At 46.0% G+C, this 22927-nt stretch overlaps 1 protein-coding gene across 7 annotated transcripts in view; it reads left to right on the forward strand.

Moving 5' to 3' along the window:
• LOC311115238 (zinc finger protein 414-like) overlaps window positions 1-22927 on the forward strand; it is a 23290-nt gene continuing 363 nt past the window's right edge. The window contains exons 1-7 of one of the 7 annotated variants that reach the window (XR_014611205.1): window positions 1-121; window positions 343-472; window positions 4303-4416; window positions 10597-10702; window positions 10832-11436; window positions 15814-15887; window positions 22524-22676. Coding sequence is in view for 4 of the 7 variants with exons in the window: in XM_084190436.1 (XP_084046562.1) it covers window positions 119-121; window positions 343-472; window positions 4303-4416; window positions 10597-10702; window positions 10832-11436; window positions 15814-15887; window positions 22524-22619 (1128 nt within the window). In the remaining 3 variants the exon portion in view is untranslated. Of the gene's footprint in view, window positions 122-338; window positions 473-4302; window positions 4417-10596; window positions 10703-10831; window positions 11437-15813; window positions 15888-22523; window positions 22677-22927 lie in introns of all 7 variants that reach the window. The other 6 variants (XR_014611206.1, XR_014611207.1, XM_084190436.1 and 3 more) reach the window with 6 other exon arrangements.

Below are 22927 nucleotides of genomic sequence, written 5' to 3' on the forward strand. Positions count from 1 at the left end.
AGTACTTTTTTGTATGTTGCTGACGAGAAGCTGGTAAAGAAACCTATCTTAACGTTTTCCTCTCTTGCTCGCTAAATGGTCAACGATTTAAATTGATAATCCTAATTACAAATGTGCTATGGTAAGAGTTATTTGTCTGGTTACATAGCTAGCTAATCATTTCCTTAGCGAATATTTTTTTTTGTTCTGTTTATCTAATACGCTAGCTACCGAAAAGTGTCTGCGACTGTTCTGAATGGATAGCTGGCCAAGGAATGAATATAGCTAACTAACCTAGCATGCCTAGCTAACTACATGTCCGTTACATTGATATGACAGCGTGGATTCATTTGTTTTAGGTAGTCTGAACTAGTGAGACTGCTGTCGACTTCTCCCGTACCGCCAGTTGACCGCTCTTCCCCCACCAACACCACCATGTCTACGGGGATGGCCTCAGCACCACTACCGCAGCCTACAAGCAACACAACACAAGGTTTTATGCAACAACAACACCGTTTTTACTAATAGCTAACTGTACTCATTAGTGATGGGACGATTGATAACGGAGCTCCGGCGCTAGTCATGGGAAGTTAGGCTATTTTTACTGACTCGGATCTTTTTGAGTCGTTCAGTCAAAAGAACGAATCGTTTGACTCGTTCCGTTAATTTGTTGTCCAGAGTACATCTCCCCTACCGGCGAACTGTAAAGAGTCATGGATATACAAGCCTCTCGTTCACATGTCCTTCGCAATAGGGGAGATATTGGAGCTGTCATTTGCGACTAAGACTTAAGCAATGTTTACATGTTTACAATTTTCTACATTTGTTGAATGCTAGGCATACAAATTAGATTATTTCATGATACATTTGAAAGGAGCCCTGGGGGGTGGCAGGTAGCTTAGTGGTTAAGAGCGTTGTGCCAGTAACCGAAAGGTCGCTGGTTCTAATCCCCGAGCCAACTAGGTGAAAAATCTGTCGATGTGCCCTTGAGCAAGGCACTTAACCCTAATTGCTCCAGAAAGTCGCTCTGGATAAGAGCGTCTGCTAAATGACGTAAATGTCTAGTTGTGGCCATAGCCGTGGAAAGTATGGGGGCTGAGGGTGCAGCACCATCCCCTGATAAATCAACATTTTAAAAAATATAACATTATTTTAAAAAATTGACCCCCTCCCCCCCCCAAATTAAAAAAATAAAATAATTATAACAATATACCTTTATTACTCCTGTATGAGCGGAGCAAAACACTTGTCAGCAGAGCCGGGAGTCTGTGTATTGGTTGGACTCCCGGAGTTGTGAATCGTTTTGGTGGGTGGCAACGGAAAATAACCCTGCCACAATATAGCCGGCTACACCCAAAAAAAAAACTTTTCACTTTACATCTGGTAAGAAGAGTTCCGAGAGATTATACATATGCCTTTGTTGACAGGAAACGTTTGATTTGGTGTAGCCGGCTATATTGTGGTAGGGTTATTTTCCGTCGCCGGCCACCAGAACGATTCACAATTCAGGGAGTCTAACCAATACACAGACTCCCAATGTTGTGTCCCACAGCTAGATTCATCCTGCTGTAGAATTATTTGCTGCCAGCAGGTCAAACTTTTGACTGATAGTGTATATCACCAGTAGTACATTTACCGTTAATTCCTATAATTTGTAATCTACGATGTTTGTTACTTTGGTTACGGTAATTTCTGTTAATGCATTCAATATTATTATTATTATTATTATTATAATTATTACAGTTTTACCTTTCTCATTGTCGGAGTGGACACATTGTTTGCAGAGTGCACAACCTATGCTACACTTGTGAGAAACAAGTTTTGGTTTATTTCATTCCATCTACGAGTTTTGTCAATTTAGTCAATGTCTTTTGTTTGGAGCGCTCCTGTGAATGTTGAGTAAGGACACGCACCTGATTACGCTTAGAAGTCGGCCTATAGACTACCTGGCCTGATTATTCATAGAAGTCGGCCTATAGGCTACCTGGCCTGATTATTCATAGAAGTCGTCCTATAGGCTACCTGGCCTGCGCCCAAATGTAGGCCTATAAATGTGCCCATTTGGGGATCTGATAGTATTTATGATTGGTTTAACGCACCACCACTAATGACCTGCGGAGCTTCTCAAAGTAATGTTTTCTTCACCTCAAACAGCAAGCAAACAAAGTCTGTTTCTACATCCATTGAGAATTACAATAGTTCCTCAATGTATTTGAAAAATCTTCCCAGCTCTCTCCCGTTCAATAACCACTCAGCGTGAAAGGAAAAAATGTCATGCTCTGATCCAGTGGAAACGTCATAAAATAGGCCTACCTGATTATCAGTGCTTGACTTGGACTGAAATAGGTTCCGGTACTCATTTTGGGGCTGGTACTGTTTATATTTAGGTGCAGGAGCTCCACAATACTTTTGAGCTAACATTCTATAAGAGGAACAGGAGCTCAAGCACTAGAGAATTTGAGGTGCCGGTACTCCGCTCCGGTGAGCTCCTGCCCAAGTCAAGCACTGCTTATACCTTGCGCAAATAGGATGTGTCTGTCCCGAGCTCACTGGCACAGGAAACTCTGAGGACCCAGAATATTTTATACAATGTTGCAAATTCGCTGGGCCAGACCCAAGTTAATAGTTGATACAATGTTTCTTGTTCGTTGCAGACAGGCCATGCATAGCCAATGTGATTTATAGGATATTTATTTTTATCAGGATCATTTCTACCTGCAGACTGCGATGTTTGTGTTTGTTGGCTTTATGTAGGCAATTTTTACATATAGTTGGCAATGGCAATCAAAGTTACTTTTTAGGTTTGTATCATTTTCATTTAGATTTGGATACAATTTTGATTTTATCGGCAACTTCAGGAGAGTAACGGCAGAATCTGCGAAAGCCAGCAGGAGAGGGAGGAGAATGGTTGGTTATCTAGATCTCTGGCTCCCTCTTGAGTCATTTGTGTCTTATTTTATCAAACAGTAAGCTTAAAGCATCAGACAAGCTCAATGCATATAGTTGATTGTATTAAAACTGGTAGGGTGTGTCTATGGAAAAATACACATTTAAAAATGTCAACCAATTGATTGGTTGAAAGAACAGACGACTTTAGGTCGACTAAGATCTTTATTGACAGGGACAGCCCTAAAGTGCTGTTATTGTGAAGTGGCAACGTCTAGGAGCAACAACGGCTCAGCCGCGAAGTGGTAGGCCACACAAGCTCACAGAACGGGACCGCCGAGTGCTGTAGCGCGTAAACATTGTCTGTCCTCGGTTGCAACACTCACTACCGAGTTCCAAACTGCCTCTGGAAGCAACTTCAGCACAATAACTTTTAGTCGGGAGCTTCATGAAATGGGTTTCCATGGCCAAGCAGCTGCACACAAGCCTAAGATCACCATGTGCAATGCCAAGCGTCGGCTGGAGTGGTTTAAAGCTCGCCGCCATTGGTCTCTTGAGCAGTGGAAACACGTTCTCTGGAGTGATGAATCACGCTTCACGATCTGGCAGTCCGACGGACTAATCTTGGTTTGGTGGATGCCAGTAGAACGCTACCTGCCCCAATGCATAGTGCCAACTGTAAAGTTTGGTGCAAGGAGGAATAATGGTCTGGGGCTGTTTTTCATGGTTCGGGCTCGGCCCCTTAGTTCCAGTGAAGGGAAATCTTAACACTACAGCATACAATGACATTCTAGACGATTCTGTGCTTCCAACTTTGTGGCAACAGTTTGGGGAAGGCCATTTCCTGTTTCAGCATGACAATGCCCTCGTGCACAAACTGAGGTCCATATAGAAATGGTTTGTCGAGATCGGTGTGGAAAAACTTGACTGGCCTGCACAGAGCCCTGACCTCAACCCCATCGAACAACTTTGGGATGAATTGGAACGCAGACTGCGAGCCAGGCCTAATTGTCGCTGAACAATATTATCGGCTGCAACTGTGTTAAAACAGTATACAGTAAGTGTGTATTTAGCGTTTTGTGAAATTATTTTGATGTGGTATGAAAGTAGAGGGCTTTGTGTTTCTAGAGCCGTACCTTAATTGAGAATCGATTCACGTTTTAGATGGGAGTATTTGGCTGTTTTGGCTTTCAGAGCCAGTTCGCCTCGACAGAACAAGGTCCTTGGACTGTAAGGAGTAACGTTAAGACTCCTTCAGTCCATTATTGGGCTACCACACTATATGAGCAGGTGGCAACAGATTGTCTCACTCCTGTAGCTACATAGTCTCCATAGGTGGACTGGTTGCCTCCTACATTAACAATGTTCCTATGGTCTGGGATTTCTGAGACTAGTAGCTACAGGATGACTTGTGTTGTGTGTTTCCTCTCTCCATAGGTCAGAGATTAACCTGCACATTATATGGCTGCCAACGAGTCTACACGGACCCAGACAGCCTGGCCAGACACATCAAGGACCATCAGAATCACATTCCCACTCAGTCCCTCCCAGGTAAGCTCATAGAGTACAACACACCTGTGTCTTACAAAACACCTCCTGGATCCTGGAGGAGACACGTTTTTATTGGATCCTGGAGGAGACACGTTTTTATTGGATCCTGGAGGAGACACGTTTTTATTGGATCCTGGAGGAGACATGTTTTTTTTTGGGAGTGGAAGAAGGGAGTGGAAGAGGAGTGGAAACTAGGAATCGGGGAAGGTCTTGTGAGATCCGTCTCCCCATATTATAAAACTGCTGTGTGTATAAAGAGGATCAGTTACTATTATAAGTCAGATTAAAGCTGCACTATGCAGAAATCGCTCCGCCGTTTCCTGGTTGCTGAAATTCTAATAGGTCGCCTAATTTCAGTTTAAGTGACAGAACAACCAAGTATAGTGTAGAGAATCATTGGACCATCTAAACCGCTGTGAAATATATTTTCAATAACCAACAATATTGTATTTTCATCTGTTTGAAGCTGGTGTACAAAAACCGAAAGTAAAAGACGCAAAAACAAAACTTGAGAACGGGAAGCATAGAAATAGAGCATATAGAACAGATCTACAGCTTCTTAGACTTGCTTTCAATGAGAATGACAGATCTATAACACACATTTCTATGTTCATTTCGTTGGGTCGCCCAAAAAGTAACATATTGCAGCTTTTAATATAATAGTTTGTTTAAAAAGTTTACATGCTTTGCAAGATGCACGATTTCCCTAATAATCCTGTTTACATGGACACATCTGAAATCAGGCTACCTGGTGAGGCTTAAATTAATGCAGAAAAAAAAGCCTATGAAAATGAATAATGTTCTATCACAGTGACCATGTTATTTTTGCGAAGCCTGTTTGATTCTGAGTTTGGACATATAACGTTTTTATTATTATTTATTTATTTATTGAACATTTATTTTGACAGGGAAGAGATCTTGAGACCTACGTCTCTTTTCCAAATTTTATTTATTTATTTTATTTAACCTTTATTTAAAAAAAGTTTTATTTACAATGACGGCCTACCCCGGCCAAACCCGGACGACGTTGGGCCAATTGTGCGCCGCCCTATGGGACTCCCAATCACGGCCGGATTGTGATACAGCCTGGAATCGAACCAGGGGGTCTGTAGTGACGCCTCAAGCACTGAGATGCAGTACCTTAGACCGCTGCGCCACTCAGGAGCCCAAATGAGGTCCCCAAGAACACAGTGGCCTCCATCATATTTGGTAGGCCATCATTGTAAATAAGAATTTGTTCTTAACTGACTTGCCAAGTTAAATAAAGGTAAAATAATACATGGAAGAAGTTTGTAACCACCAAGACTCTTCCTGGAGCTGGCCGCCCGGCCAAACTGAGCAATCGGGGGAGAAGGGCCTTGGTCAGAGAAGTAATAGTAGTAATATGCCATTTAGCAGACGCTTTTATCCAAAGCGACTTACAGTCATGCGTGCATATTTTTTTTTTTGGTGTATGGGTGGTCCCGGGGATCGAACCCACTACCCTGGCGTTACAAGCGCCGTGCTCTACCAGCTGATCTACAGAGGACCAAGAACCTGATGGTCACTCTGACAGAGCTCCAGAGTTCCTCTGTGGAGATGGGAGAACCTTCCAGAAGGACAAACATCTCTGCAGCACTCCACCAATCAGGCCTTTATGGTAGAGTGGCCAGACGGAAGCCACTCCTCAGTAAAAGGCACATGACAGCCCGCTTGGAGTTTGCCAAAAGGCACCTAAAGACTCTCAGACCATGAGAAACAAGATTCTCTGGTCTGATGAAACCAAGATTGAACTCTTTGGCCTGAATGCCAAGTTTCATGTCTGGAGGAAACCTGGCACCATCCCTACAGTGAAGCATGGTGGTGGCAGCATCATGCTGTGGGGATGTTTTTCAGCGGCAGGGACTGGGAGACTAGTCAGGATCGAGGGAAAGATTAATGGAGCAAAGTACAAAGAGATCCTTGATGATAACCTGCTCCAGAGCACTCAGGACCTCAGACTGGGGCGAAGGTTCACCTTCCAACAGGACAACGACCCTAAGCACACAGCCAAGACAACGCAGGAGTGGCTTTGGGACAAGTCTCTGAATGTCCTTGAGTGGCCCAGCCAGAGCCTGGACTTGAACCCGGTCGAACATCTCTGGAGAGACCTGAAAATAGCTGTGCAGCGACGCTCCCCATCCAACCTGACAGAGCTTGAGAGGATCTGCAGAGAAGAATGGGAGAAACTCCCCAAATACAGGTGTGCCAAGCTTGTAGCGTCATACCCAAGACAACTTGAGGTTGTAATCGCTGTCAACGGTGCTTCAACAAAGTACTGACTAAAGGTTCTGAATACTTATGTAGATGTGAAATTTCAATTTTTTATTTTTAATACATTTGCAAAAATGTATAAAAACCTGTTTTTGCTTTGTCATTATGTGGTATTGTGTGAAGATTGATAAGGGGGAAAAAACTATTTAATCCATTTTAGAATAAGGCTGTAACGTAACAAAGTGGAAAAGGGGAAGGGGTCTGAATACTTTCCGAATGCACTGTAGCTATAAAATCTGACTGTAGTTTTGCCAATAGCATACATAGTAGTATCATCCGCATATAGATGAAGTTAAACATTTTTTTTACAGATTGACCAATGGTGTTTATATAAATAGTGAAGAGAACAGGTCCCAAAATCGACCCCTGTGGTACACCTTTATGTACTTCAAGAAATTCAGACTTAACCCCATCCGTCACAATGGCCTGACATTTCTTACACAAACAACTGGGCAATGGTCACAAATGTCTTGGGCGAAGACACCAGTAGAAACATATTTCTCTGGTGTATTCTGGTGTATTTCGATAAGATAAGATCAATCCGAGAGGACTTTAAAGGATCTCACCAGCTGGGTTAGGTTTAGATCATTACACATGTCTTTTTAGATTGTCTGAAACCTGCATTTCCCATTTCATAATTTAGGTCACCCAGGATAATAACTTCTGATTTAGTAAAAGAAGACATCAAACTACTTAACTCCTCGAGGTTGGCTGAGGGAGGACGGTAGACCCCTATAACAGTTCTGAATACATTTTTCCCCCAGACAAAGCCTTAAAGAATAGTAGCTCACATTTTTTGGCAAGATAAATGATTTTTTATAAAAGTGGCCACTCCACCACCTCTACCCTTTTCTGTCAGCTCTGAACACTTGATAACCCTCAATATTAAGAGAGTCCAGAATGTCCCCAGAGATCCAAGTTTCAGTCAATACCAGAATATCCGGATTCGTCTGCATAGGCCAGATCTTGATGTAATCCAGTTTAGGAAATAAGCTCCTAATGTTCAGATGCATCAACCCAAGACCTTTACGATTTTTTAAAGTCACATGCAAACTCAAACAAGCTACGTTCAGTAGGCGGTTGCAGGCCCTGTCTGATGGTTGATTATAGTTGGTATGGCTATAAGATTGCATTGAACTGCACCATTTGGTCCCTATTAGTAATAGAGGAAGGAGAAGAAATTGGAATTACTTTTCCAAGGTTGGCACCACAGGGTCTGAGGCCGCAGCCAATGTCAATATGAGGAACTCTCAGAGTAACCAATGATGGAATGTTATAAACTGACTTACATGGGTTTTGGTTGCTATCGTTCAAAGGTCCAAGCCCTCTACGTGATTTGAATACCGAGGGGGTATTCAAGTTGATGGAATTCACATTTGAACTAAAAGCACTGGGTGAGCAGACCACCGTGGGTTCCTGTTTTGAGCTAACAATAGCAGATCTAAGAGTGGAGTTCAAATGAATGGGTACAAGATTACAACTGACAAAAACCATTTCTCAGACTGGCCAATAAAAATAAAAGAGTAAGATGGGCAGTCTAAATTATGGCTTTTTCTTTGCAACTCTGCCTAGAAGGTCAGCATCCCGGAGTCGCCTCATCACTGTTGACTTTGAGACTGGTGTTTTGTGGGTACTATTTAATGAAGCTGCCAGTTGAGGACCTGTGAGGCGCCTGTTTCTCAAACTAGACATTCTAATGTATTTGTCCTCTTGCTCAGTTGTGCACCGGGGCCTCCCACTCCTCTTTCTATTCTGGTTAGAGCCAGTTTGCGCTGTTCTTTGAAGGGAGTAGTACACAGCGTTGTACGAGATCTTCAGTTTCTTGGCAATGTCTTGCATGGAATAGCCTTCATTTCTCAGAACAAGAATAGACTGACGAGTTTCAGAAGAAAGTTATTTGTTTCTGGCCATTTTGAGCATGTAATCGAACCCACAATTGCTGATGCTCCAGATACTCAACTAGTCTCAAGAAGGCCAGTTTTATTGCTTCTTTAATCAGCACAACAGTTTTCAGCTGTGCTAACATAATTGCAAAAAGGTTTTCTAATGATCAATTAGCCTTTTAAAATGATAAACTTGGATTAGCAAACACAACGTGCCATTGGAACACAGGACTGATGGTTGCTGATAATGGGCCTCTGTACGCCTATGTAGATATTCCATTAAAAGTCAGCCGTTTCCAGCTACAATAGCCATTTACAACATTTAAATGTCTACACTGTATTTCTGATCAATTTGATGTTATTTTAATGGACAAACATTTTGCTTTTCTTTTGAAAACAATGACATTTCTAAGTGAACCCAAACTTTTCAACGGTAGTGTATATTCCTCAATAAGCTGACAGTTTCCACAATGGAAATTTGTCTGGTCAATATTATTCCCGGAACTGTGCAAACTAGGTGCAGCTCCTACATGGGATGAAACGTTCACCGTCGTCTCTGAAGGTGGTTGCTGATAGTCTGGGAAAAGTCAGTTTCCCCGTATGGCGGAAAGTGGTAGACGCCATTTTTTTGAAAAATTCAGTTAAAATCCAGGTTGGCGAGGAATCAGCTCTTACAGAGTTTGTAAGATCACCACAGTTATAGGCGGTAAGCCAGAACCCAACCACAGACTAGAAACCAGCACTAGGACACACAATAAACACAACCAAAGCACAAAACATGGCCAGCATAACAACAGCAAGGAGAGAGCGGTGACTTACTCAATGTGATTTAAGTGCTGGGGCCCATCAAAACAGCAACGCAACGGAGGCCGTGTTACCACTGTGATAGCCAAGAGAGAAGCACCTTGGAGGGGATGTAGTTTCCAGTACAGGCCGGAGGAAAACCGGGAGGGAGGCAAGCGCTACACTGGGGCCGCGGGAGAGGAGAGGTGAGGAGAGGTGAGGAGAGGTGAGGAGAGGTGAGGAGAGGAGAGGAGAGGAGAGGAGAGGAGAGGAGAGGAGAGGAGAGGAGAGGAGAGGAGAGGAGAGGAGAGGAGAGAGGCTACACTGGGCCGCGGGAGAGTCCAAAAGAGTTAATCCAAGTGGAGTTCAAGTTTGGCAGTAAATCCAAAATAACATCCAAGGCACAATGTCAGGTGGAAGGATGAAAGCAGCAGTAGGTAGGTGTCTGATCAGATAATGCCCCAGAGCAGAGGAGGGTGCCCAGGTGTCTGATCAGATAACGCCCCAGAGCAGAGGAGGGTGCCCAGGTGTCTGATCAGATAACGCCCCAGAGCAGAGGAGGGTGCCCAGGTGTCTGATCAGATAATGCCCCAGAGCAGAGGAGGGTGCCCAGGTGTCTGATCAGATAATGCCCCAGAGCAGAGGAGGGTGCCCAGGTGTCTGATCAGATAATGCCCCAGAGCAGAGGAGGGTGCCCAGGTATATCCAATTAGGCCTCAAACGTTTCAGCTGAACTGTTTTGTATGTCTCCTTAATAAAATACTGTATGCAATTTTGCACTATTGTCCAATGTGTTCACAGCCAGATGAAACAAAGGTAAATGAAGAGAAAAAAAGTGTTTTCAGCTACAAACACTGATCAGACAAAACAATACGTGCTTGCCGCCATCTTGAAAAGTGGGTGTGAAAACTATTTGTATGTGAACTATTTATAAGATACATACTTTATTTTCCCCAAACTCACTTCACTCGCACATAAGAGGGAGGCTTGTGCTACCGTTGCTGGAATAGCGATTTTAAGCTGTTTACACGTCCTAATAATTTGAAAGATTGCTCAGAAAACGAGGTGTTTTAATCAGCGTACGCTCACGTCGATTTTGACCTCACGCTGATTTAAGATAAGCAGAGGAAGGTGATTACATGACTATTTCATACTCTGCCTACTGCCATAATCAGTTTAATATCTAATGAAATGTACTCGCTGTCGCTCTCCCTCCTCTCAGGGAAAGTGTTCCTCTGCTCCTCGACCGGCTGCAACGGCTCCTTCGCCAGCATGCTGCTCCTGATGGAGCATATGAGGCAGCACCACAAACCCAACACATACTTCCTGTAGGTATTTGTGTTTGTGTGTGTACATAGAGATACTCCCATTCTCCAGAAGTTCCTCTGCCAGGTGTTTGATGATTATCTTGTTCCCAATCCATAGATTATTCCCCTCTCTCTCTCTCTCTCTGTCAGGTGTCAGAGTTGTCGCTCCAAGCTACGTTCCTATCGTGCCCTCCTCAAACACCTCCACACCTGTGCCAAGGTGGCCAGGGGCAAGGCCAAGGCTGGCGAGCAGGCAGAGGTCAAGCCTGACCCTGATGCTGACCCTGATGCTGCTGTTCCCATGGCTACAGACCCCTCCAGTACAGACCAGGAGACCCCACAGCAGCAGGAGCCCATGGAGTCCGAACCCTCCCACCTTGTCCCTGGGTCCGCTGGGTCTGACCCCCACTCTGCCCTGGCTCCCTCCCCTTACCATCCCCCAGAGGATGGATCTCTCCTGAGCCTGGACCCCAACTCGGCCCTGCTCCCTGGGGCTTTCTCCCTCCAGGAGCCTGGTGGTGGGGGGTTGTCAGCCACCCAGCTCACCCATTCCCCAGGCCTCACAGACCAGCCCCAGCTCCCTGAGGGATCCTTTGGCTCCTTCTCTCAGTACCGCCAATCTCCACTGGAAGTCTCTGGGCCTGAGCTACAGCAACAACAGAGGCCCCCCATGCCAGCCCCTCCTGCCCTGCCTTCCTCTCCACCACCCCAGACCTCCACTCCGCCCGGCTCTAACGCTCGCTGGAGGAAGAAAGGTGATCTTATAACAATCAGCTTCTTTGGTTGAATCTCAGGGTTAACTTTGGGGGTTTGGAAATGTTGTCTTTGGGTCGTTCCATTTTGATTTCAATCACTTTTTGACCGCATCCCTTTTGAGGAGCTAGGGGTGCTCAAAGTTGACCCATTTGGATCTCCCACCCTACCTCCCACCCACCCTACCTCCCACCCACCCTACCTCCCACCCTACCTCCCACCCTACCTACCTCCCACCCTACCTACCTCCCACCCACCCTACCTCCCACCCTACCTACCTCCCACCCACCCCCCACCCTACCTCCCACCCCCCACCCACCCTACCACCCACCCATCCTCCCATCCTCCCTACCTCCCACCCATCCTCCCACCCACCCATCCTCCCACCCACCCACCCTACCTCCCACCCACCCACCCACCCACCCTACCTCCCACCCTACCTCCCACCCACCCACCCACCCACCCTACCTCCCACCCTACCTCCCACCCTACCTACCTCCCACCCATCCTCCCACCCTACCTACCTCCCACCCTACCTCCCACCTCCCACCCTACCTCCCACCCTACCTACCTCCCACCCTACCTACCTCCCACCCTACCTACCTCCCACCCTACCTCCCACCCTACCTACCTCCCACCCTACCTACCTCCCACCCTACCTCCCACCCATCCTCCCACCCACCCATCCTCCCACCCATCCACCCACCCACCCTACCTCCCACCCTACCTCCCACCCTACCTACCTCCCACCCATCCTCCCACCCTACCTACCTCCCACCCTACCTCCCACCTCCCACCCTACCTACCTCCCACCCTACCTACCTCCCACCCTACCTACCTCCCACCCATCCTCCCACCCACCCTACCTCCCACCCTACCTACCTCCCACCCACCCTCCCTACCTCCCACCCATCCTCCCACCCACCCTACCTCCCTCCCTCCCACCCACCCACCCTCCCACCCACCCACCCTCCCTCCCACCCTACCTCCCACCCACCCACCCTCCCACCCACCCACCCTCCCTCCCACCCTACCTCCCACCCACCCTCCCACCCACCCACCCTACCTCCCACCCACCCTACCTCCCTCCCACCCACCCTCCCACCCTACCTCCCTCCCACCCTACCTCCCACCCACCCTACCTCCCACCCACCCTACCTCCCACCCACCCTACCTCCCACCCATCCTCCCACCCTACCTACCTCCCACCCTACCTCCCTCCCACCCTACCTCCCACCCTCCCTCCCACCCTACCTCCCACCCTCCCTCCCACCCTACCTACCTCCCACCCTACCTCCCTCCCACCCTACCTCCCACCCTCCCTCCCACCCTACCTCCCTCCCACCCTACCTCCCACCCTACCTCCCTCCCACCCTACCTCCCTCCCACCCTACCTTCCTCCCACCCTACCTCCCACCCTACCTCCCACCCACCCTACCTCCCGCCCTACCATGAGACATCCATGTTGAGTTTGATATCACTGAAAAGCTTAAAAACAGGGTTGTCAAACTAATTTATAAAGTATTTTTTTTAAAAGTTGTTTAATTTAAGAAAGTTTTTTTTAACCTTTAACATCAATTATCTAAAAACGTGTGAACTAATTTTACATGTTTTATATTTTTATATATAGTGTGTGTGTGTGTGTGTGTGGAATGATGTTGTAGTTTAGACCCCATTGTTCGTCCTCTGAGGTGTGTGTTGTTCCTTCCATCGGTTGAGACACAGCATTCTCCTGAATACAGGCTGGGTGTCATTTCAATCATAGAAATGTAATTCATAGAATGGACATATCCCTTCAGACCACTGCATTTAGCTGGTACATCATTTACATTTCAATTGAATTACATTTTTAACTTCTAATCACTACCGCAATGATGGCCGCCGGTCAACCGACCATTGAATGTCAACTTAAATAGGAATGTCTATTGTATTTAACTATATTTAATATAATATATATATTATTTACATTAACTATATTTCTATGATTTCAATAGGTTTCTTACGGAGGATTGACAGTATAAATTAAAGCAACTGATATTCCCATTCAAGTCAACATCTTTATGGTACCATTTGAAAGTTGAAATTTCAATTTTATTCCCGTTTTAGTACATTTATCTGCCTGTACTCTAGAGAATGCTGTGTCTCATCCGATGGTGGGAACAACACAAACACCTCAGATGACGTACAATAGGGTCTAAGCTACATTGTATTTGAAAATGAACAAAAATGTTTTTAGATAATTGACGTTAAAGGTATAAAAATATATATATATACAGTACCAGTCAAAAGTTTGGACACACCTACTCATTAAAGGGTTTTTCTTTATTTTTACAATTTTCTACATTGTAGAATAATAGTGAAGACATCAAAACTATGAAATACCACATATGGAATCATGTAGTAACCAAAAAAGTGTTAAACAAATATTTTATATTTGAGATTCTTCAAGTAGCCACCCTTTGCCTTGATGACAGCTTTGCACACTCTTGGCATTCTCTCAACCATCTTCACCTGGAATGCTTTTCCAACAGTCTTGAAGGAGTTCCCACATATGCTGAGCACTTGTTGGCTGCTTTTCCTTCACTCTGCCGTCCGACTCATCCCAAACCATCTCAACTGTGTTGAGGTCGGGGGATTGTGGAGGCCAGGTCATCTGATGCAGCACTCCATCACTCTCCTTCTTGGTCAAATAGCCCTTACACAGCCTGGAGGTGTGTTGGGTCATTGTCCTGTTGAAAAACAAATGATAGTCCCACTAAGCCCAAACCAGATGGGATGGCATATCGCTGCAGAATGCTGTGGTAGCCATGCTGGTTAAGTGTGCCTTGAATTCTAAATAAATCCCAGACGGTGTCACCAGCAAAGCACCCCCACACCATAACACCTCCTCCTCCATGCTTTACGGTGGGAACTACACATGCAGAGATCATCCGTTCACCTACTCAGTGTCTCACAAAGACACGGCGTTTGGAACCAAAAATCTCAAATTTGGACTCATCAGACCAAAGGACACATTTACACCGGTCTAATGTCCATTGCTTATGTTTCTTGGCCCAAGCAAGTCTCTTCTTCTTATTGGTGTCCTTTAGTAGTGGTTTCTTTGCAGCAATTCGACGATGAAGGCCTGATTCACACAGTCCCCTCTGAACAGTTGATGTTGAGATGTGTCTGTTACTTGACCTCTGTGAAGCATTTATTTGGGCTGCAATCTGAGGCTGGTAACTCTAATGAACTTATCCTCTGCAGCAGAGGTAACTCTGGGTCTTCCATTCCTGTGGTGGTCCTCATGAGAGCCAGTTTCATCATAGTGCTTGATGGTTTTCACGACTGCACTTGAAGAAACTTTCAAAGTGCTTGAAATGTTCCGTATTGACTGACCTTGTGTCTTAAAGTAATGATGGACTGTAATTTCTCTTTGCTTATTTGAGCTGTTCTTGACATAATATGGACTTGGTCTTTTACCAAATACGGCTATCTTCTGTATACCCCCCCGACCTTGTCACAACACAACTGATTGGCTCAAAAGCATTAAGAAGGAAAGAAATTCCACAAATTAATTTTTAACAAGGTACACCTGTTAATTGAAATGCGTTCTAGGTGACTACCTCATGAAGCTGGTTGAGAGAATGCCAAGAGTGTGCAAAGCTGTCATCAAGGCAAAGGGTGGCTACTTTGAAGAATCGCAAATATATTTTGATTTGTTTAACACAGTTTTGGTTACTACATGATTCCATATGTGTTATTTCATAGTTTTGATGTCTTCACTATTATTGTACAATGTAGAAAATTGTAAAAAAATAATTAGAAAAACCCTTGAATGAATAGGTGTGTCCAAACTTTTGACTGGTAGTGTATATATTAAATGACTCAATAGTCGACTGCAACGACCATAGGAGTTGGGCTATACAGCACAAGCAGAGCTGGGACCACCAGGCTAGTCCTGTTGTCCTGTTGGACATCCCTGGATGAAACAGACAGACACACACGTGCTGATTGCAGTCAGGAGTCTCGAGCCAGACAGACGTGCTGATTGCAGTCAGGAGTCTCGAGCCAGACAGACGTGCTGATTGCAGTCAGGAGTCTCGAGCCAGACAGACGTGCTGATTGCAGTCAGGAGTCTCTAGCCAGACAGACGTGCTGATTGCAGTCAGGAGTCTCGAGCCAGACAGACGTGCTGATTGCAGTGAGGAGTCTCGAGCCAGACAGACGTGCTGATTGCAGTCAGGAGTCTCGAGCCAGACAGACGTGCTGATTGCAGTGAGGAGTCTCGAGCCAGACAGACGTGCTGATTGCAGTCAGGAGTTTCTAGCCAGACAGACTTGCTGATTGCAGCAATGAGTGAGTGAACTGTGTTTTGTCATGTTGCACTGTCCTGCCAGAAGCTCAGAGGTCTCTAAGTCACAGATGGACCTCTCCTCCAGCCAGTCACAGGTTAACTAGAGATGGAGCACAGGTGAGACCTGGAGAAATCACTAACCACACAACTAGAGGGAGAAACAACTAACCACACAACTAGAGGGAGAAACCACTAACCACACAACTAGAGGGAGAAACAACTAACCACACAACTAGAGGGAGAAACCACTAACCACACAACTAGAGGGAGAAACCACTAACCAACCACACAACTAGAGGGAGAAACCACTAACCACACACACAACTAGAGGGAGAAACCACTAACCACACAACTAGAGGGAGAAACAACTAACCACACAACTAGAGGGAGAAACCACTAACCACACAACTAGAGGGAGAAACCACTAACCACACACACAACTAGAGGGAGAAACCACTAACCACACACACAACTAGAGGGAGAAACCACTAACCACACAACTAGAGGGAGAAACCACTAACCACACAACTAGAGGGAGAAACCACTAACCACACAACTAGAGGGAGAAACCACTAACCACACAACTAGAGGGAGAAACCACTAACCACACACACAACTAGAGGGAGAAACCACTAACCACACACACAACTAGAGGGAGAAACCACTAACCACACAACTAGAGGGAGAAACCACTAACCACACACACAACTAGAGGGAGAAACCACTAACCACACAACTAGAGGGAGAAACCACTAACCAACCACACAACTAGAGGGAGAAACCACTAACCACACACACAACTAGAGGGAGAAACCACTAACCACACAACTAGAGGGAGAAACAACTAACCACACAACTAGAGGGAGAAACCACTAACCAACCACACAACTAGAGGGAGAAACCACTAACCACACACACAACTAGAGGGAGAAACCACTAACCACACACACAACTAGAGGGAGAAACCACTAACCACACACACAACTAGAGGGAGAAACCACTAACCACACAACTAGAGGGAGAAACCACTAACCACACAACTAGAGGGAGAAACCACTAGCCACACAACTAGAGGGAGAAACCACTAACCACACAACTAGAGGGAGAAACCACTAACCACACAACTAGAGGGAGAAACCACTAACCACACAACTAGAGGGAGAAACCACTAACCACACAACTAGAGGGAGAAACCACTAACCACACACACAACTAGAGGGAGAAACCACTAACCACACACACAACTAGAGGGAGAAACCACTAACCACACAACTAGAGGGAGAAACCACTAACCACACAACTAGAGGGAGAAACCACTAACCACACAACTAGAGGGAGAAACCACTAACCACACAACTAGAGGGAGAAACCACTAACCACACAACTAGAGGGAGAAACCACTAACCACACACACAACTAGAGGGAGAAACCACTAACCACACAACTAGAGGGAGAAACCACTAACCACACAACTAGAGGGAGAAACCACTAACCACCCAACTAGAGGGAGAAACCACTAACCACACACACAACTAGAGGGAGAAACCACTAACCACACACACAACTAGAGGGAGAAACCACTAACCACACACACAACTAGAGGGAGAAACCACTAACCACACAACTAGAGGGAGAAACCACTAACCACACAACTAGAGGGAGAAACCACTAACCACACAACTAGAGGGAGAAACCACTAACCACACACACAACTAGAGGGAGAAACCACTAACCACACACACAACTAGAGGGAGAAACCACTAACCACACACACAACTAGAGGGAGAAACCACTAACCACACAACTAGAGGGAGAAACCACTAACCACACAACTAGAGGGAGAAACCACTAACCACACACACAACTAGAGGGAGAAACCACTAACCACACACACAACTAGAGGGAGAAACCACTAACCACACACACAACTAGAGGGAGAAACCACTAACCACACACACAACTAGAGGGAGAAACCACTAACCACACAACTAGAGGGAAACACCACTAACCACCCAACTAGAGGGAGAAACCACTAACCACCCAACTAGAGGGAGAAACCACTAACCACACACACAACTAGAGGGAGAAACCACTAACCACACACACAACTAGAGGGAGAAACCACTAACCACACACACAACTAGAGGGAGAAACCACTAACCACACACACAACTAGAGGGAGAAACCACTAACCACACAACTAGAGGGAGAAACCACTAACCACACACACAACTAGAGGGAGAAACCACTAACCACACACACAACTAGAGGGAGAAACCACTAACCACACACACAACTAGAGGGAGAAACCACTAACCACACACACAACTAGAGGGAGAAACCACTAACCACACACACAACTAGAGGGAGAAACCACTAACCACACACACAACTAGAGGGAGAAACCACTAACCACACACACAACTAGAGGGAGAAACCACTAACCACACAACTAGAGGGAGAAACCACTAACCACACACACAACTAGAGGGAGAAACCACTAACCACACACACAACTAGAGGGAGAAACCACTAACCACACAACTAGAGGGAGAAACCACTAACCACACACACAACTAGAGGGAGAAACCACTAACCACACAACTAGAGGGAGAAACCACTAACCACACAACTAGAGGGAGAAACCACTAACCACACACACAACTAGAGGGAGAAACCACTAACCACACAACTAGAGGGAGAAACCACTAAACTAAACTGCCCTTGGGTCATGTCCAATGGAATTATCCTGCTTCTTTCTCCAATGCTAACCTTCTGCATTATTGGCTTCCTCCTCCTTCCCTTCCTGCTAACCTGGCTTCCCTCCCTCTTCCCCGGGCTAACCAATTACCTAATAACCAATCACCTAATAACCAATCACCTAATCGATCCATCATGTGGCTGATTGTTCAACCTGTCCAACTCCCAGATTCACTCAAACAGCCAGGTATTTGACGCTTTCACCAGCAGGGTTATTAACCTCTAAAAGTATAAGACTATATACAACTATAGCCTATAGAAACATTATAACACATTCAGAAATGGCAAAAAAGTAAGTAAAAAAATTAATCATAAGGAATAAGGTTTTGAAGTGTCTGTCCTATATCTAGGAGATATAAGAACATCTCAGGATATTTTTTTTTTTTTTTTTTGGACACATAATTAAGCCCTTATTTTTGTTGGCACAAAACGACCTCCATACTTCCATTTGTTAGTATGGGTTACCTTCAGACGAGTCATTTACATTTACATTTTAGTCATTTAGCAGACGCTCTTATCCAGAGCGACTTACATATTTTTTTTTTTTTTTTTTTTATACTGGCCCCCTGTGGGAATCGAACCCACAACCCTGGCGTTGCAAACGCCATGCTCTATCAACTGAGCTACATCCCTGCCGGCCATTCCCTCCCCTACCCTGGACGACGCTGGGCCAATTGTGCGCCGCCCATGAGTCTCCCGGTCGCGGCCGGCTGCGACAGAGCCTGGATTCGAACCAGGATCTCTAGTGACACAGTTAGCACTGCGATGCAGTGCCTTAGACCACTGCGCCACTCAGGAGACTATAGTTGTGAGTCCTGTGACACTTGTGGGTTTGTAGGCCAAACCGTTCGGACCCTACAGACGTTTTTATGAGAAGACAGGGTCTGACTATCTCCACTCTAGCCCTTCCACCTTCCACCGCAGATGCGGAAGGCCGGGTTGGGGTTCCCTCTCACAGTCAGGTCTTGATGCTTTCACCAGCAGAGAGAGAGTTAACTACCATTCAGATGACTGGGTGGGGTTCAGTAGGGCAAAACGTAGCAAAACCCTTTCCTACAAAACATGCAGATGAGTGTTCTTCACCATATCATAGTACTACCTCCCGTTCCAAGCTCAAATAAAATAAAATTGTATTTGTCACATGGTCCGAATACAACAGGTGGAGACCTTCCCTTGAAATGCTTACTTACAAGCCCTTAACCAATAATGCAGTTCAAGAAATAGTTAAGAAAATATTTACTAAATAAACGAAAGTAAAAAATAAAATAAAAAGTAACACAAAATACAAAAACGAGGCTATAAACAGGGGGTACTGTTCCCGAGTCAATGTGCGGGGGGTACAGGTTAGTCAAGGTAATTTGTACATGCTCTCGATGGTGCAGTTGTATAACTTTTTGAGGATCTGGGGACCCATGCCCAATCTTTTCAGTCTCCTGAGGGGGAAAGGTGTTGTCGTGCCCTCTTCACGACTGTCTTGGTGTGTTTGGACCATGATAGTTTGTTGGTGATGTGGACACCAAGGAACTTGAAACTCGACCCGCTCCACTACAGCCCTGTCGATGTTAATAGGGGCTTGTTCGGCCCTCCTTTTCCTGTAGTCCACGATCAGCTCCTTTGTCTTGCTCACGTTGAGGGAGAGGTTGTTATCCTGGCACCACACTGCCAGGTCTCTGACCTCCTCCCTATAGGCTGTCTCATCGTTGTCGGTGATCATGCCTACCACTGTTGGGTCGTCAGCAAACTTAATGATGGTGTTGGAGTCGTGCTTGGCCACGCAGTCGTGGGTGAACAGGGAGTACAGGAGGGGACTAAGCAGTTGGTCGGCGCATGCTCTGAGTACACATCCTGGTAATCCGTCTGGCCCCGCGGCCTTGTGAATGTTGACCTGTTTAAAGGTTTTGCTCACATCGGCTACGGAGAGCGTGATCACAGAGTCGTCCGGAACAACTGGTGCTCTCATGCATGCTTCAGTGTTGCTTGCCTCGAAGCGAGCATAAAAGGCATTTAGCCCGTCTGGTAGGCTCGAGTCACTGGGCAGCTCGCGGCTGGGTTTCCCTTTGTAGTCCGTAATCATTTGCAAGCCCTGCCACATCCGACAAGCATCAGAGCCGGTGTAGTACGATTCAATCTTAGTCCTGTATTGACTCTTTGCCTGTTTGATGGTTAATCTGAGGGCATAGCGGGATTTCTTATAAGCGTCCGGGTTAGAGTCCCGCTCCTCTAGCCTTTAGCTCGGTGCGGATGTTGCCTGTAATCCATGGCTTCTGGTTGGGATATGTGCGTACGGTCACTGTGGGGACGACATCATCGATGCACTTATTGATGTAGCCGGTGACTGAGGTGGTATACTCCTCAATGCCATTGGATGAATCCCGGAACATATTCCAGTCTGTGCTAGCAAAACAGTCCTGTAGCGTAGCACTAGCATCATCTGACCACTTCCTTATTGAGCGTGTCACTGGTACTTCCTGCTTTAGTTTTTGCTTGTAAGCAGGAAGCAGGAGGATAGAGTTATGGTCAGATTTACCAAATGGAGGGCGAGGCAGAGCTTTGTACGCGTCTCTGTGTGTAGAGTAAAGGTGGTCTAGAGTTTTTTTTTCTCCTCTGGTTGCACATGTGACATGCTGGTAGAAATGAGGTAAAACGGATTTAAGTTTCCCTGCATTAAAGTCCCCGGCCACTAGGAGCGCCGCCTCTGGATGAGCATTTTCTTGTTTGCTTATGGCCTTATACAGTTCGTTGAGTGCGGTCTTAGTGTCAGCATCGGTTTGTGGTGGTAAATAGACAGCTAGGAATAATATAGATGAAAACTTTCTTGGTAGATAGTGGGTCTACAGCTTATCATGAGATACTCTACCTCAGGCGAGCAATATCTCGAGACTTCCTTAATATTAGACATCGCGCACCAGCTGTTATTCACAAATAGATACACACCCCCGCCCCACGTCTTACCAGACGTAGCTGCTCTGTCCTGCCGATGCTCGGAAAACCCAGCCAGCTCTATATTATCCGTGTCGTCGTTCAGCCACGACTCGGTGAAACATAAGATATTACAGTTTTGTCCTGTTGGTAGGATAATCTCGAGCGGAGATCATCCAGTTTATTCTCCAGTGATTGCACGTTGGCCAATAGAACGGATGGTAGAGGCGGGTTACCCACTCGCCGACGAATTCTCACAAGGCACCCCGATCTCCGCCCCCTGTATTTCCGTCTTTCACGCGAATGACGGGGATTTGGGCCTGGTCTCGGAGAAGCAGTATATCCTTTGCGTCGGACTCATTAAATAAAAAATATTTTTGTCCAGTTCAAGGTGAATAATCGCTGTTCTGATGTCCAGAAGATCTTTTCGGTCATAAGAGACGGTAGCAGCAACATTATATACAAAATAAGTAACAAACAATGCGAAAAAAACACACAAAATAGCACAGTTGGTTTGGAGCCCGTAAAACGGCAGTCATTCCCTCCGGCGCCATTATCAGTTTCCTTCATCTGGTGCTTACTGAACAGGACCCGGTCTGTGCACAAGCTCCAACTTCCTTTAGCAGAGGTCTGTGGTGTGAAGAGCTGTGGGTTCATTATGGCTTTCAGTAATACAGGGCTGAGGGCTCGTGGCTTTGCTGTGTCTGGCTGCCTTCACTTCTATGTTGATTCACCAGCTTCCACTTGGTCCATAACCTTGTGCTGGGTATACATGCTTTCACCCTACATCAATCTGAAACCACTAGCCAATGTATTAATGATATGGGCCCAATCCCAAATGGACCCCTAGACCCTACCCCTTATGCACTTGCGGAGATGTGAGAGGATTTGATTGGCGTAAGCAATATGGTGAAACTTCTACCTAACCAATCAGAGGGCATATTGGAGCTGTTATCAGATTGCTTACACCTTTCACACCCTCAGATCTCCACAAGTGCATAGGGTCTAGGAGTCGATTTGGGATTGGACCATGGCGAAAGTACTGTGAGTAACCCCTGCTCCTCCACCCTCCAGGTCAGTCCTTCAACAGCCGTATTCTATGGAAACACACCAGGGGGCGCTACAGCTGTGTCCAGTGTGGCCACTCCACCCCCAACAGGAAGGAGATGACCGCCCACATCAAGGGCCAACACAAGAGCCCTGCAGCCAAGCCTGGTAACGACACAGGTACCACTGTCTATATTATAGCCTGGTAACGACACAGGTACCAATGTCAATATTATAGCCTGGTAACGACACAGGTACCAATGTCAATATTATAGCCTGGTAACGACACAGGTACCAATGTCTATATTATAGCCTGGTAACGACACAGGTACCACTGTCTATATTATAGCCTGGTAACGACACAGGTACCAATGTCTATATTATAGCCTGGTAACGACACAGGTACCACTGTCTATATTATAGCCTGGTAA

Source organism: Coregonus lavaretus (genome assembly GCF_964263955.1).
Source record: "Coregonus lavaretus genome assembly, contig: HAP1_SCAFFOLD_361, whole genome shotgun sequence".
In the NCBI taxonomy this organism is placed as follows: domain Eukaryota; kingdom Metazoa; phylum Chordata; class Actinopteri; order Salmoniformes; family Salmonidae; genus Coregonus; species Coregonus lavaretus.